General features: G+C 43.1%; 1 protein-coding gene across 2 annotated transcripts in view; it reads right to left on the reverse strand.

Moving 5' to 3' along the window:
• Positions 1–6069: 6069 nt before the first annotated feature.
• Positions 6070–16562, reverse strand: part of TEC (tec protein tyrosine kinase) — a 121388-nt gene continuing 110895 nt past the window's right edge. For both annotated transcript variants that reach the window (XM_036255001.1, XM_036255009.1), the window contains exons 14-18: positions 16307–16523; positions 10904–10968; positions 8178–8296; positions 7943–8100; positions 6070–6724 (exon numbers count right to left, since the gene is read on the reverse strand). In XM_036255001.1, coding sequence (XP_036110894.1) covers positions 6641–6724; positions 7943–8100; positions 8178–8296; positions 10904–10968; positions 16307–16523 — 643 coding nt within the window. In that variant the 3' untranslated portion in view covers positions 6070–6640. The remainder of the gene's footprint in view (positions 6725–7942; positions 8101–8177; positions 8297–10903; positions 10969–16306; positions 16524–16562) is intronic.

Below are 16562 nucleotides of genomic sequence, written 5' to 3' on the forward strand. Positions count from 1 at the left end.
CATGGGACAGTGAGCAGATGCATCTGGGCGGACGATAAGAATGGTGCTGAGTGTGAGGAAGTGGCGAGGAGATTCTAGAAGTCTGGGACGCCGCAGGCCCTGGGCATCAGGGGAGACGGTGCTCTGGGAGTAAAGGGAGCTGAAGGAAAAGCAGAGGCTCCCTGCAGACCACTCACCTGTCCACAGCTTCAGCCAGGGCGCCCCAGGGGCACCAACCCTCCCAGCCCGGAAGCCCTTGTTTGCTCCCTTCTGCTCTATGCAGCACTGTTGATTTCCCCCAGGAATGGGTGGATGCGAGCTGGATGCAGCCGTCTTGCACGCTCGTCTTCCCCGCCCCCAGGTCTCAGAGTAGCTATTTCCTCGAAGACAGTTGCCTGTGAGCTGCAAGATTATGAAGCGCTCACAGAAATCACACCCCAGACATCTGGCCAACTTGTGATGAAGAAGTGCTCAGCCACAGACCTGCCGGTGTGGCCGGCCCTGGGCTGGCCAGGAGCTGTGCTCTCTGGCCCTCGGTGGGCAGACCACGCCGGCCACGTGGCCTCACCGGGGAACAGCGGGGTCTGCAGGTCAGCACACGCGACGCGGGAGCCTCACAGGTGCAGCTACAAACGGCTACAGTGACCCTCATTATTATGATAGGCAGCACAGGAGGCTATTAGAGAAATGGTTTACAAACAAAAGGAAAGACACATATACTCATGTCCATATTAACACTGAGAAAATCTCTATTTCTGAGAATTTGACTCCAGCTGGAATCAGTGGTGGTAAAAGTAGCCAAGATTTTTGGGGGTCCATGGCTCGCTCTCCTTTTGCCATTGCATTAGTTATCCATGGTTGGATACAAATTATCTCCAAACTTAGAGGCGTCAAACATTTATTATCGCACAATTTCTGTGGGTCAGGAGCCCGGGCACAGTTTAGCAGGACTGAGCCAGAGACTGCACGTCCAAGTTCACCAGGGCCAGCAGCAGGCCTGATGCCCGGCTCCTCGTGATGGGGATTCTCCACAGGCCGCTGGGGATGCTCGCAGCACGGCAGTGGGGCAGCCAACGGACAGCAAGCCCGAGAGCGCTAAGGCCGAAGCCCCGGTAGACTTGCAATTTCATCTCAGAGGTTGACGGCATCATTTTTACCATCGTCTATTCAGGAGGAGTTACTAGGTCCAGTTCATACTCAAGGAGAGGAACTGCACGGGTGTGAATGCCGGAAGGTGGACGTTGTTGGGGGCCATCTTAGAGACTGCCCAGGCAGCTCCCCTCTTTATCTTCCTATTAATAATTATTATTATAATGGAAGATATTCATTGAGCAGGGTCTGTGCGGGAATCAAACACAGTAAGGAATAAGAAGGCTTTGAAAACACAGGCTCTAGAAAGACACTGTGAGTAAGGGGTCTGAGCTCACCACCCCAGGTCAAATTAGAGATAAGTCGTGAAACATGCATTTTAACAGCATCCCAGGCTTGCTTCAGTCCTAAGACTTAAGAACCATTTGTCTAAGTATCTTTTTCCTTCCTTATAAATTGGGCAGGAAATAAAGGCTGAGAAATTAGATGACAATGAGGTGGAGGCAGGTAAGAAGGGAGCTTACGAACACCCACCCTTCTCCCCGGGCCTGTCCTCCAACTCTCCTGGCAGGGTCTGCTCTCAGGGCAACTGTTCACTGGCAGAATCACCAGCAATATAAATTACATTTCACAAACAACCTCACTGGAGCAGGGTCTGATACCCCCGTCGGGCTCCCCTCACTTAGCATGAACAGTCCACGTCCCAGCACCTCCTCGGTGTGCCTGCCCCGCAGCAGCCACGAGGCCAGGCTTCCACGGCAGCTCTTAAAACAACAAAAACATCTGCCAAATGACTCTGGCCCAGCAAACACACACACACTCATTTGATTCGCAGTAACACACTAGGACGCTTGTCCTGGCTTCCTCTTGTCAACAGTAAACACTCACTGTTTAATCAAGAAAAGAAAAAGGAGCCATGTCTACATGCAGGGTATCGCAGAAGAAGACAGTAATTCTTACCATCAAGTCAAATGACCAGAAGTTGGAAGGACGGTGAGAGTTCGTTAGATCCATGTCCTGCCAGGCCAGACAGAAAGACCCTCAAAATATCCCCACAAATAGGTGGTCTCTTATTTCATCCCTTAGGCAATCTCTATTTCTTGTCCCAACCCTTGCCATTATTTATTTTATATATAATTGAATCTTTTCTATTATAATTTATAGCCTTTTCTTTAGTTCTGACCTCAGGAGAAATGAAGAACAGATGCTCACATCGTTTTTAATAAAAAGGTTTTTATTAAGTCACTGTTCATCTCTGTCCTGCCATTGGGGTAGGTGGGAGAGGTTGCTGACTCTTAACTCTTTCTGCTCTTCTTTGTTTGGCCTGTATTTCTGATAAAATCAAGGCAAAAACTTATATTCAGGATAGTACAACTGGAATAACCTGGTTTATTTTTTTACAAATTCTACCAACAAGTATTGGGTCCCATGAGGTGATTTGGCTTAAACAGGTAACATTTTAAAATTGCAATAATTTTCTCCTATTGCCACTTAAGAATCAGAAAAGTAAAAACTTTGTTAGCTGGCCTTTGATTGCTTTAATCTGATGTGACTGAGTTTTGTTAAAGCTTGGTTCCTCAGTCATTCAGAATTGATATCAAAGACTATTTTTCTTCCATGGTTTTAATTGCTTGCATGATAAGGCTTCTGAGGTCATAGAGCTAAATTAATAAGCATTTCCAAAAATTGCACATGGGACTAGTCTCCCAAAGCAACTCCAAAAGTAAGTTCAGGAAGGACCTGTCATTTTTATCTATTGTTTCTTTGCTATGTCTTATTGAAAGGTGGGCAAAAGAGAGTCATCATTTTATAGATGAGAACCTGATATAGGCCCTGGCCAGGTAGCTCAGCTGGTTAGAGTGTTGTCCTGATACACCAAGGGTGCAGGTTCGATACCCGATCAGGGCGCATGCAAGAATCAACTAATGCATGCATAAATAACTGGAAGAACAAATCCATGTTTCTCTCTCTCTCTCCCTCTCCCCTCTCTCTCTCTCTTCTTGCCTTTCTCTCTCTCCCTCTCCCTCTAAAATCAATAGAAAAAAGAAAAGAGAACCTGATATAAACAAGTTCCACAGGCAACCCACCTAGGCTGCAGCAGATCCAGAACTGGACCTTGGTCTCCTCACCTTCAGTCCTGAGTTGTTAACACTAGATATCACCCTAAAAACAAGCACTTTTCAAATTGCATTTCTACACACTCTACTACAACTATATCACCACAATGATTATTTAAAAAGCAAACCAAACCCTGTCACATCTGGGGAAATCACCCCCAAAATTTCCCAAGCCCCATGCCTTACAGAGAACAGCTTCTGGTGATCCAGAATAAGGAGCATGCCCAGAACAAGCCCTGAGGATAAAAGACAAAGCCATCTTACTCACAGGTGGAAAGAATCATGGCTGCGTGGCGGCCCGGAGGACACACAACAGCCTTCAGTTCTTCAGTGGTGCTCCCGTCACAAAAACACACCTCTCAACTGAAATCATAGCTCACCCAAGATGTTTCTCATGGGCAAAGTTAACCCCACCTATTTTCCTGTTCTAAACCTCAGCAGCGTGTGAATGACAGCCCAGTGGCCTATATAAGAAAGCGCAGTAATCTGCATCCAGATCTCTGAGGGTGGTGCTGTTCGTCTTTCATTCCCAACTGTGTGGGCGACTCCAGCAAACAACATTTTCAAGAAATCACAACATTTTGGTGAAAGGGACTGTAAAAATCATCGAGTCAAAGTGTCCTCCCTGGACAGAGAAGGAAATGGAAGCGTAGGATAGGAACATACTTAGTGGTAGAAACAGAACTCGATTCTAGGTTTTGGAGTACAAAGTCTAGAATGTTCTGTCCTCCCACTCAGCACAGATACTTCAGGGACCATCAGAGGAAATCTTTGGTGGGGGTGGAGTAGGGGGATAAAATCATACACATAAAAGGTGACTAGAGTGTGGCCAAAAAATATAAAAACAGCATAACATTAAAATATGCACCTCGGGCCCTGGCCGGTTTGGCTCAGCAGTTAGAGCGTCGGCCTGCGGTCCGGAGAGACCCGGGTTCGGTTCCCACTAAGGGCATGTACCTCAGTTGCAGTTTGTCCCCGGCCCTGGTTGGTCATGCGGGTGGCAGCCACTCGATGTGTCCCTTTCACATCGATGTTTCTCTCTCTCCCTCTCTTCCTCTCTCTCCCTCCCACTGTATCTGAACAAAAAATGGAAGAATGTCCTTGGGTGAGGATAAAAATAAATAAAAATATGCACCTAGAAGCTCTACTTCATCCCACTGCAAACTATAAATAAATATGAATGAACACTAAAGGGAACAACTCTAATGAAGACACACACAGCTTATTCACATTGCCCTTCCTATTTCCTGCCTTACCGATTATGATCTCTAAGTATTCTGGGTGGATTCTTCTATTTTTACTTCACCTTTTGCCTTAGCTATGCTTCGATGTAAGAACTTTAAGTTTTAGTAAAATATTTAAAGACTTTTGAAAAAACGATTCCCAAATGTTGCCGGGTACTGTTCACCTCGTTTCCCACACTCAGTCCTATGTGACCGCAGGGGTGGTTTCTCCTCACCCTCCGCACCGCCCTGGGGCACCCCGAGCACGGCTCCTCGGGGGACAGGGAAGCGAGGGACGGGACGGAGGCAGGTGAGGGCCGCAGGAAGGAGAAAGGTCTGGCAGTCGTAGGTATGACTCAAATATGACCAGCTCCTTGAATGAGCTACAGTTCGGTCCAAAGGGGTATGTGTTTTGTGATGGGGGCACAGTTTAACAGTAAGGTGGCTAACAGACTGCGACGCTTAGGGTAGGTATTTCACGTTTCCATCATCGGAGCGTCAGGAAGGACAGCAGACAGCCTTCAGCGGATGGACCGACCGAAAGGGAACACGAGGCTCCCCAGGGTCACAGGGAGGTGCTCTGGGAGCAGCCAGCCACAGCTGAGTGTTCAGGCCGTGCTCCCGCGTGTCCCCGGCAGGCAGGACTCCTGGACAAAGGCCGCGTCTTCTGTGCCTGTCGCCCACACCACAGCAAGAACAACGTGTGGGGCGACACCCGGCCTCTCCTGTGGTGACGGAGACTGTGTTTCTCTTCCCCGGGCTCGTGAGGAAGGACGGAGGCCATCAGCCTGCAGGTGTCCACGCCAGAGATCGTAAGGGTCAGAAACCCACTCAGAGTCGATCGCAGGGTCTACTGTGAGGCTACAAAAGAAAATCTCTCTGATCCAGGAACCCAAGTCCAAAAAGCCCTCCTGAAAACCGTCAGAGACCGCTCAATGCACCATGCTCTCCGTTTCCCTGGCCTCTGCCAGAACTGAGCGGCCCCTGGGTTTGCTTCCAGTGCCGGCAGCCTGTTGTGAAGGCCGTGAGCCTTCTGTTTCTGAGCCCTGCACCGCCCCTTCCGGCCTGTGTCCTGGGACAGAGTCTTAAGCTATAGAAACTGATTGATTGCCATTAGTTCAGTTCTCCACCTGATTCCTATTCGCTGGGGATGACCATGGGCAGGGTCACTTAGCCTACACACAGGCCCTGTTGGACCCCCAGTTGTTCAGGCACCCCAAACATGTCTACCTAAATGAGGAGAGTGCATTGATGATAGAAAGGTCCACACATTTCCCCTGGAATTTTCATCTCCAGGGGAAATGGAATTGACAGTTGTAAGACACCACCCCGAGTCCTAAGAAGATTAGTTCATATATTACAGAATTCAAAGTTGTAATTAAAAGACAACTCGGGCCCTGTCGGGGTGGCTCGGTTGGTTGGAGCGTCATCCTGTATACCAAAAGCTTGTGGGTTTGATTCCCAGTCACGGCACATACCTAGGTTGTGGATCTGATCCCCAGTTGGGGTGCGTATAGGAGGCAACAAATCAGTGTTTCTCTCTCACATCCATGTTTCTCTCTCTTTGTCTCCCTTCTTAAAAATCAATAAAAGCATATCCTCATGTGAAGATTAAATATAATAATAATAATAATAAAATAATAAAAATAAGACAACGCATATTTCTTATAAATATAGAACTTTATATATTATATATATTTACAATATATACAGCATACAAATGTTTTGTAATGTAATACTAATGGCAGTCTTCAAAACAAAATACGGTACTTATCCAATGTGGCTCCTGGTTCCCCCAGAACCCACATTCTAGACGATGCCCCAGGCCCAGATTTCTGTAGACGTAAAAGGGAAGAGACGGGTTGCTGGGACCTGGCTCTAACACCCCGTCCTCCCCAAACACCCTGGTCTTCCACTGGTGCCAGCTAACGTGGCCCCAGGTGCACCCCTCAAATGGGCAGATCCTGGGGCCTGGGCATGGTACCCACATGGGCACTCAAGCCCTGTGGAATGGATCAGAGTGCTTCTAGTCACCATCTCTAAGGCAGCATTTCCATAATCTGGAAGATTCCGTCATGGAGCTGAGGATGGTCTAAAAGCAAATGCTTTAGGTGTTTTCACTTTATAAGTTACAGTCTACACATCCAAGTACTAAATAAATTAAGAGTTAGACACAAAGCGCCATTTCTTCCTTGTGCTTTGGAATCCGGAAGCCACTGGTCACAACGCTACTTATCTTCCGAAAGTCTCTTCACACTCAACTAGTTCGTCTATCGTGCGCAGCAAATCTTCAAAGGACGGCCTTCCCTCTGGTTTCTACAATTACAAATCAAAGAGAAGTGGTGGGTTCCAGAATCCATCCCAGAAACAATTTCTCAGACTCAGATAACACGGCACACCGGAGCAAGGTGCTCCCTGCTCTGGCCTGCCGTGTGCAGGCGTCTCTGTGTGCAGGCGTCTCCGTGTGCAGGCGTCTCCAGCGGGTCGGATCCACCCCGCATGACCAGCAGCTAGGCTACACCTTCTACCGTACTGCTTCTGCGTCCCACTCAAGAACCTGCGAGAGCTTCCTATCGCCAGCAAAATCAGGTCTTGCTAATTTGTAGTGCCCTCTATAACCTGCCTATCCCCCACCTGCTTGCTACCCAATTTCATTTCCCAGAAAAACGCTCACATGGGCTCTCTGCTCAACCAAACCAATCTGCACCTTCGTGCACACACACCAAGTTCATCACCGCCTCCCTGCTTCTGCTCATGCGGTCCTCTCTGCCCCTAGCACCACTGCCTGGCCAGAAGGCCTCTGCCCATCCCAGTCAATGCCCTTCGGAGGCTTATAGCAAGTGTCTGTGAGCACGGGCTTTGCAGTCAGATAGGACTCAGGTTCTCTACAGCTAAGTGGCCGCGGGCAAGCATCAACTTCATGAGTCTTGGTGTTCTCATCCACAGAACGGTCACTTTACAAGTAACTGCACCTGAGAGGGTTGTTCTGCGAACTAAATCTAAGCGTTTAGTACACTGCCTAGCACACAATACATGTGAGCTACTGTTATTATCTTTAATAATTATTATCTTTCAAAAGTCATTTTGGTGTTTAATCTCTTCTACAAGGTGACATTTCAATACAGGGGGAAGGAAAACTTCCAAAGAATGTTAGTAAAAAGACCTGGGGACGCTGAGGTTTGGAGAAAGGAACCCCCCTGGTGAGAGCCAGCTTCAGCTGTACAAGGCCCGCGGAGAGAAGAGCCTCCTGCTCAGGCTGCTCCCCGAGCCCCCAGCTGTGGCAGGGCCCCCACTCCGTAGTGGGGCAGCCTGAACGCATTATCTTAATTATTAGCATTTTCCACTTCTTCACATTCTTCTTCCCCTTATTCAGAACTGAGTTGAGAGAGCTGGCTTCCCACCTAGAGTTTAAAATCATGTAAAACATGCACCAACTCACCAGGCTATAAAGACTACACATTATTAATCTACCACGCCCAGATCCATAAATGTTCTAGAGATTCAAAAATAAAAAGCACGGAAAAAATCCCATACCTCCTGCCAACATCTCAGCATCACTTCATATACATATTTGGACGCCAACTTAGGCCGGTAGAGTCGGTGGCCTCGCGTAACCATGGTTACCACTTCATAGTTGGTGTTCTTCTCAAAGGGCATTCTGCCTTCGGTGAACACTTCCCACATCAGAACACCTGGAAGAGGGTGAGGATTAGCCAGTGATGTAGCCACTTCAGAGCAGGGTGGAGGAACAGTGAACCATGGGTCTTACCAAATGACCAGACATCCGATTTGCTGCTAAAGCGGCTGTAATTAAACACCTCAGGCGGACACCACTTCACAGGAAATTTAGCACCGGAAGAACTTGTGTATTGATCATCCAGAACGTACCTAGAATAGAACACATCACAGGTTTACACCTCTGAGTTACGATCTGCATTTTGTACATGTTCTTTAATTTTTTTCCCCTTAGAATCAAAAACACAGTTGACTGAAGTCCAACAAGCATCCGGTTGAAGCTAAATGTTTGCCTCGGCCCCGCCTGGTGATTTCCATCTCAGCTTTATTTAAGTATTTGAAATGGATGCATTGTAACGTTAGTATCTGTACTTTCATTTCTGTTGGTTTCTTTCTTTTTTAGAAGGCAATAGAGGCAGAATCCAATAAAATATTTTTCAAACCATTTTTGTAAGCAATTTTGTTACATGGTTTTACCCAAAGGCCCCACATGTAAAACATCTAAAGCAAAGCTGCGCTAAAGGAAGTGGTGCAGCGTCTGGAGACACATGAGCTTTTAGCCCCCCCCGACTCCACAAAGCACAGTTCAAAACTGCAGCAAATAAAACAAGCAAATTGCAAAATGACACATGTAAATGGTGGAGTATATATATATTTATAAACCATGACATTGTTCCTAAACACACACACACACACACTCAAAATAGTATTATATGATTTTTCCGTGGGAGCATACTTGCATCCTTCAGGAAGAACACATAAACTGATAACACAGGCTATGTCTGGGAGAATCCTGGATTGGAGTGGTACATATGGGAACTGAGCTCAACCCTTTCTGTGACGTGTTCAGTATGCACTTACAAGAGGAAGGTGTTTGTGTGTTACATACAAAGTTAACTTCTAAAAGCTCCTTGAGAAAATATCCGAACAATCACACAAACCTCCTTTGGTGAATAGACAGAGATGATGGCAAGGCCACCACGGGCTGGATCAACTTGTTTGTCGATCAGGGGAGTCTGAATCTAGTGTATAATGAGTGTTTTAGAGGGGTTGATACAAAAGCATGGATTTTCTGAAAGCCAAACATAGGAAGACCAAACATGTAAAAGTGAAGGTCCGCCCGTCCAATACAGAACATCTGTGTATAAAGCAAACAAAGGCAGTGGATAAATAATGCCCTGGCTGTTAGCAGTTCTGGCCACTTCTGACAGTAACACAGGTTCCAACCTCCCTGGTCCTGAGCTTCCTTAGGAGCTAAGCTTGACCTGTATGACCTGGTCCTTGCCTCCCTTGATTACTGCTCTTCATGCTGGCCAAGTCCTTCAGCAGGCCAAGCCTGTCCCGGATTTCAAACTTTTATTCTTACTGTTTCTTCCACCTGGACTATTTCATCCTCAGGTTTTCACCAACTGGCTACGTTCTACCTTTTTGGTTCCATGCAGCTCTCCCAGTCTCAGAGAGCCTTCCAGAGCACCAGGTCTACGACAGCCACCGTCACCCCGACCCCACACCACCACTCAGCGCCACCCACCCTCTCCCCCAAGTTCTCTCTGTCAGCTAACTTTTTCTGCAAAGGGCCAGATAATGAATAATTTAGATTTTGCAGGCCAGTCTCTGACACAACCCCTCGAACTGTGCCTTTGTGCTGTGAAAGCAGCCAGGCAGCACACGAGCATGTGAATGAGGCTGTGGACACTGACCAATGAATTTCAGTAACTTTCACGTGTTACATTCTCTTAACTTTTTCCCAACCATTTAAAAATGTGAAAACCATTGCTGGCTCGCAGGCCATACAAAAAGAGATGAAGTGTCAGATTAGGACACAGTTCGCTGACCCCGGCTCCGTCACATCACTCTGTGTGTCCCCGCTTGTGTGTCTCAGGTCCTGTGTCTCACCCTCCTCTTGAATATAAACTGCATGTGGATGGGGACTCATATGCCTTACTCTCTGCTGTGGTTCAGTCTAACACTGTGCCTGGAAGAGAGCAGGCACCTAATTTCTTACAGATGGATGTACGGATGGATGAACAGAGAGAGGGAAAGAAGGTCGAACTAAAGAAGGACAAATTAAAATTACAAAAATTAAGCAAATAAAAACACTACAGATTTGGGTATTCTAAGAACCATACCCCCAAACAGATTTCTGTGAAAACAAAAGATTCTAGAAATCAAATCCACATCAGGGAGAAAAGGAAGTAGTATATTTAACAGGCTATACCACCACCTAGTGGAGAGGATAATTAACAATAATTAACACAGCATATATTCGTTTGTTTTAATGAATATATTTGTCTAGGAAAAGCTAGTCAACAGGCTTGCCTTTCTGCATCGTTAGTGCAGATTATTCCCACGCTTATTCATTCTACACACTAATGTGAATATCACATAATTAAGCACTAAGCAATCATAATTTTTCAACAATCTGTATACCTGAGAAAAAGCCAAAGCTAACAGTAATGGACACGCTCAGCAAAGAAATCTTCCAAACTATAAATAACGTATTTATTATCTTATATCAAAACACCAAAAATCAAAAATTAATTAGCTCCTCTATAAAAAATGATGAGTACTACTAATATTTTCCTAATGTAACAAAACGTGGTTTCAAAACAGCTCTTCTATAGGCTTTTGAGGCAGAAGCTGAAACAGTCAAACTGCAGAGAAAAAGCCAGGCTTTCTGTACTTTCAAGGGAAAGGTCACAGGCTCATACTCACTTAATACAGAATTGATAGAAAGTGTTCACACGAACTCAGACTTACCTGGCCATTCCAAAATCAGACACTTTCACAACTCCCGCCTCATTTACTAGACAGTTTCTGGCAGCCTAGGAAACAACATTATAATGGTATGTGAGTTACGAAGTTCTACAATAAAAGTAGAAGATGGAGGTTCTGTTTATATTAAATTTCATATAGCCCCGTCAACATCTGCAGAGAGTGGGACTGTCCCCTCAGGAATCATTTGTACACCTATAGAAATGTCTCCAACATTCAGCTGACCCCTAAACACCACGGGTTTGAACTGCGTGGCTCCACTTACACATACATTTTTTTCAATAAATATATACAGTACTGTAAATGTGTTTATCTTGCTTATGATTTTATTTATTTATTTATTTATTTTTTATCATCCTCACCCAAGGACATTTTTCCATTTTTTGTTCAGGTAGAGTGGGAGGGAGAGAAAGGAACAGAGAGAGAGAGACAGAGAAACATCAACGTGAAAGGGACACATTGAGTGACTGCCACCCGCACGACCAACCAGGGCCGGGGACAAACTGCAATCGAAGTACGTGCCCTTAGCGGGAACTGAACCCGGGTCTCTCCGGACCACCCATCAATAGTAGGCTGTTTGTAGTTAAGATTTTGAGGAGGCAAAAGTTATACACAGATTTTCGACTGTGTAGGGGTTGGGCCCCCTAGCCCCCATGTTGTTCAAGGCTCAACTATATACACAAGAGTAAACCTAGCCTCTTCTGGCTCACTGCAGATTGGGAAAAAACATTTGCAAAACAAATATCTGATAAACAGCTAATATATAAAATATCTAAGGAACTCAAACAACTCAATAGCATAAAAAATTCAATTTAAACCTGAAATTTGCTAAGAGAATAAATTTAAGCACTCTTACCACTCATACAAAGAAGTAACTATGTAGAAAAGTGAATAGACCCTCAAACATGTGGAAATAAACAATATACTTTTCAACAACCAGTGGGTCAAAGAAGAAATCAAGAGAAAAATAAAAAATTTCCTTAAAACAAATGAAAATAAAAAAATATCAAATTTTGTGGAATGAAACAAAAGCAGTTCTGAGAAGAAAGTTTTACAGAATAAGCACATGTATTAAAAACATAGAAAGATCTAAAATAACCTAAATTTACACTTTAAAGAACTAAAAAAAGAGCAACAAATTAGGCCCCAAGTTGGCTGAAGGAAGGAAATAATAAAAATCAGAGCAGAAATAAATGAAATAGAGACCATAAAAACAACAGAAGCCACCAACAAAATTAAAAGGCTGGTTATTTGAAAAGATAAACAAAATTGACAAAGCTTTAGCTGACTAAGAAAAAAAGAAAGAAGACAAATATTAGAAATAAAAGAGGAAATGATTCAATTGATACTTCGGAAACTATAAGAGACTACTATGAATAATTCAATGCCAACAGATTACATAATCTAGAAGAAATGGATACATGTCTAGAAACACACAATCTACCAAGAGTGAATCAAGAAGAAATCTGAGCAGGCCAATGAGTCATGAGATGGAGTCAGTAATCAAAAAACTCCAAACACAGAAAATTCCAGGGCCAGATGGCTTCACTGATGAATTCTACCAAACATTTAAAGAAGAATTAATACCAATCCTCCTCAAACTCTTCCAAAATGTTGAGGAAGAGGGAACACTTCCAAATCCATTCTAAAGAAAGCAATACCTTGATACGAAAATCAGATAAGTCTATCACAAAAAAACCATAAACCAATATCCTGATGAACACAGACGTAAAAATTCTCAACAAAATATTAGCAAACCAAATTCAAGAACATATTTAAAAGATTATACACCATGACCAAGTGGAATTCATCCCTGGGATGCAAAAATGGTTCAACATATGCAAATCAATAAATGTAATTCATCACATCAATAAAAGATAAAAACACAGAAAATGCATTTGACAAAATACAACATCCTTTCATAATAAAAACCCTTAACAGACTGATTACAGAAGGAACATACCTCAACACAATGAAGGCCATATATGATAAATCCACGCTAACATTATAATTAATGGAGAAAATTTGAAAGGATCTCTTCTGAGATCAGGTACAAGACAAGGCTACCCACCCTCGCCACTCCTATTTAATATAGTACTGGAAGTCCTAGCTAGAGCAATTAGGCAAGACAAAGAAATAAAAGGCATCCAAATCAGGAAGAAAGAAGTGCAATTGCCCCTATTTGCTGACAATATGATCTACACATAGAAAATCTCAGAGTCGATAAAAAGAACTGTTGAATTATTCAGTGAAGTGGCAGGTTACAAAATCAACTTAGAGAAATCAGCGGCATCTCTTTACACTAATGACGAAGCATCAGAAAAAGAAATGAAGAAAACTATTCCATTCACAATAACATCAAAAACCAATAAAATACTTAGGAATAAATTTTACCAAGGAAGTGGAAGAACTGTACAATGAAGACTATAAGACTTTGCTGAAAGAAATCAAAGAAGACGCAAAGAAGTGGAATGACATCCCGTATTCAAAGCTCAGAGGAATAAACACTGCTGAAATGGCCATACCACCCAAAACCACCTACAAATTCAACACAATCCCCATCAAAATACCAAAGGCGTTCCTCACAGAAATAGAAGAAACAATCCTGAAATTTGTGTGGAACCACAAAGACCCTGAATAGCCAAAACAATCCTGAGGAAAAAAAGAACAAAGGTGAAGATATCACACTTCCTGGTTTCAATCTATACTACAAAGCCATAGTAATAAAAACAGTATGGTACTGGAATAAAAATAGATCAATGGAACCAATTAAAGAACTCAGAATTAAATCCTGGCATTTATAGTCAACTAATATTCCACAAGAGAGCCAAGAACACCCAATAAGGGAAGAATTGCCTCTTCAACCAATGATACTGGGAAAACTGAAGAAACACAAATAGAACAGTGAAATTGAATCCCTATCTCACACAACACACAAAAATGAACTCAAATGAATCACAGGCTTAAACCTAAGACCTGATGCCATAAAACTCCTAGAAGAAAATGTGGGGAAGAAACTCATTGATATTGATCTTGGCGATGATTTTTTGGACATAACACCAAAAGTACAAACAATAAAAGCAAAAATCAGCAAATGGGACTACATCAAATGCAAGAGCTTTTGCATGGCAAAAGAAGCAATCAACAAAGTGAAATGGCAGCTTACATACTCAGAAAAAGATTTTGCAAACCATATTTGGATAAGGGGTTAATATCCAAAATATTTAAAGAACTAACACAACAACAACAACAACAACAACAAAAGCAATTAAAAAATGGGCAGAAGAACTAAATAGATATATTCCCAAAGTCATCAAAATGGCCAACAGGAACATTAAAAGACATTCAACATCCACTAATCATCAGGAAAATGCAAATCAAAACCACAATGAGATATCTCCTTATACCTGTCAGAACAACTATTATCAAGAAGACAAGTACAACAGGCACCAGTAAGACTGTGGTGAAATGGGAACCCTTATGCATGTAAATTAATGGGAATTTAAATTAGTCCAACCACTATGGAAAAGAATATAGAGGTTCTTCAAAAAATTAAAAATAGATCTACCATATGATCTAGCAAGTCCAGTTCTGGGTATATACCCAAAGGAAATAAAACAGAATTTTAATGAGATACATGCACACCCATGTCTATCACAGCATTATTCAATGGAAACACTGAATAATGTTTCCAATTATCCAAATATGGAAACAACCCAAATGCTCATCAATGGAGGAATAGATAAAAAAAATTGTGGTAATGCTCTGGCAAGGTGGCTTAGTTGGTTGGAACATTGTCCCATAAACCAAAAGGTTATGGGTTCAATTCCCAGTCAAGGTACATACCTAGGTTGTGGGTTCAATCCCCAGTCAGGGCTCACATGGGAGGCAACTGATCATTGTTTCTCTCTCACATCAATGTTTCTCTTTCTTCTCTCTCTCTCTCTCTCTCTCTCTCTCTCTCTCTCTCTCTCTCTCTCTCTCCCTTCCTCTCTTTCTAAAAGTCAATTTTAAAAAAAGATGTGGTCACCCTGGCTGGTTTTGCTCAGCAGTTAGAGCACTGACCTGTGGATCAAAGAGTAGCAGGTTCAGTTTAGGTCAGGGTTGTTTCGATGTGTCTCTCTCACATTGATGTTTCTCTCTCTCTCTCTTCCTTCCTCCCTCCCACTCTCTGAAAAATCTATGAAAAAATACCCTTGGGTGAGGATTAAAAAAAAAGAGAGAATGAAAAAAGATGTGGTATATATACACAATGAATATTATTCAGCCACGAGAAAGAAAGACATCCTGCTATTTGTGACAATATGAATGGACCTGTAGCATATAAGTCAGAGAAAGACAAGTACTATGTGATATCACTTACAAGTAGAATCTTAAAAAAAGTCAAAACTAAAAACAAACAAACAAAACAATAAAACGGTGGTTAGATGGTTATAGGGGATGGGGGACTACTGTTTTTGCCAACATGCTGCAGACAGACACATTTGGGAAGAATAAGCAAAGAAGAAAAAGGGAAAGAAAAGAATCAGGGAGAGAGGACAAAACAGTGAGAGAGCAGGAAAAATAAGAAGTGTCTCCGTCACAATAATTTAGAAGACTTTTCTGGAATTTCAGGAATCAACATGGGGTCCCATCTTTTCTCAGTGATTAGAGAAATGAAGAAAATGAACCAAGGATTTCTGGAATAAGTTTCTGCTGATAGTGTATGAGGTAGAAAAGAGCTCAGGATTTAGTTTAAAAATGAATCAATCTGAACTTCCTCGCTTATCACCATAAACAAGTCATTTCATATCTCTAAAGCTAATTTTTTTATCTATAAAATAATGATGGTCAGAAACACTGTCATCACCAGCTATTTCATGAGAATCTCATGGAGATCAAAGAAGCTATGCATGGTAATTGCTGGGATGTTTTACCTGTGTAATTATATATTAGATTTTTTAAAAAATCTTTCTGTTAAAATTATGGCACATTAAACTTACCAAGTTTAAAATAATAGTGAAGCCCTGGCCAGTTTTGCTCAGTGGTTAGAGCGTCAGCCCTTGGATCAAAGGGTTTCGGGTTCAATTTTTGGTCATGGGCACATACCTGGGTTGCAGGTTCGATCCCCAGCCCTGCTCGTGCGAGAAGCAACCAATCAATGTGTCTCCCTCACACGGATGTTTCTCTCTCTCTCTCTCTCTTTCCCCCTCCCTCCCTTACACTCTACCCAAAAATTAATGGAAAAATATCTTCAGGTGAGGATTAACAAAAAAATAAATAAAATAATAGCAGTGAAATATTGTAGAGAACAACAATTGGGTAGTAACACATCACTGCTCATTGGCTGACCCAGCGTTACAAAGGAATTTGGACAATGAAGGGGAATGCAGGTGGTTCACAATTTACCAGGTCTCTGTGGATGAAGCTGTTTCTCTCCAGGTACTCCATCCCTTCACACACATCTTGACACATGCTCAGCAGCACATCTCTATTAAAGTGACCTTGTCTCTGTCGGAGGAAGTTCAGAAGGCAGCCCCTCTCCATGAACTCGGTGACAATATAAATTGGTTTCTGCTGGGTGCATACACCATAAAGCTGTACTAACTTCGGGTGTGTCAGTTTCCTGGGAGGGAAGTCATGCACACACACCGTTACTACAGGA

Source organism: Molossus molossus, unplaced genomic scaffold (genome assembly GCF_014108415.1).
Source record: "Molossus molossus isolate mMolMol1 unplaced genomic scaffold, mMolMol1.p scaffold_m16_p_1, whole genome shotgun sequence".
NCBI classification, from domain to species: Eukaryota; Metazoa; Chordata; class Mammalia; order Chiroptera; family Molossidae; genus Molossus; species Molossus molossus.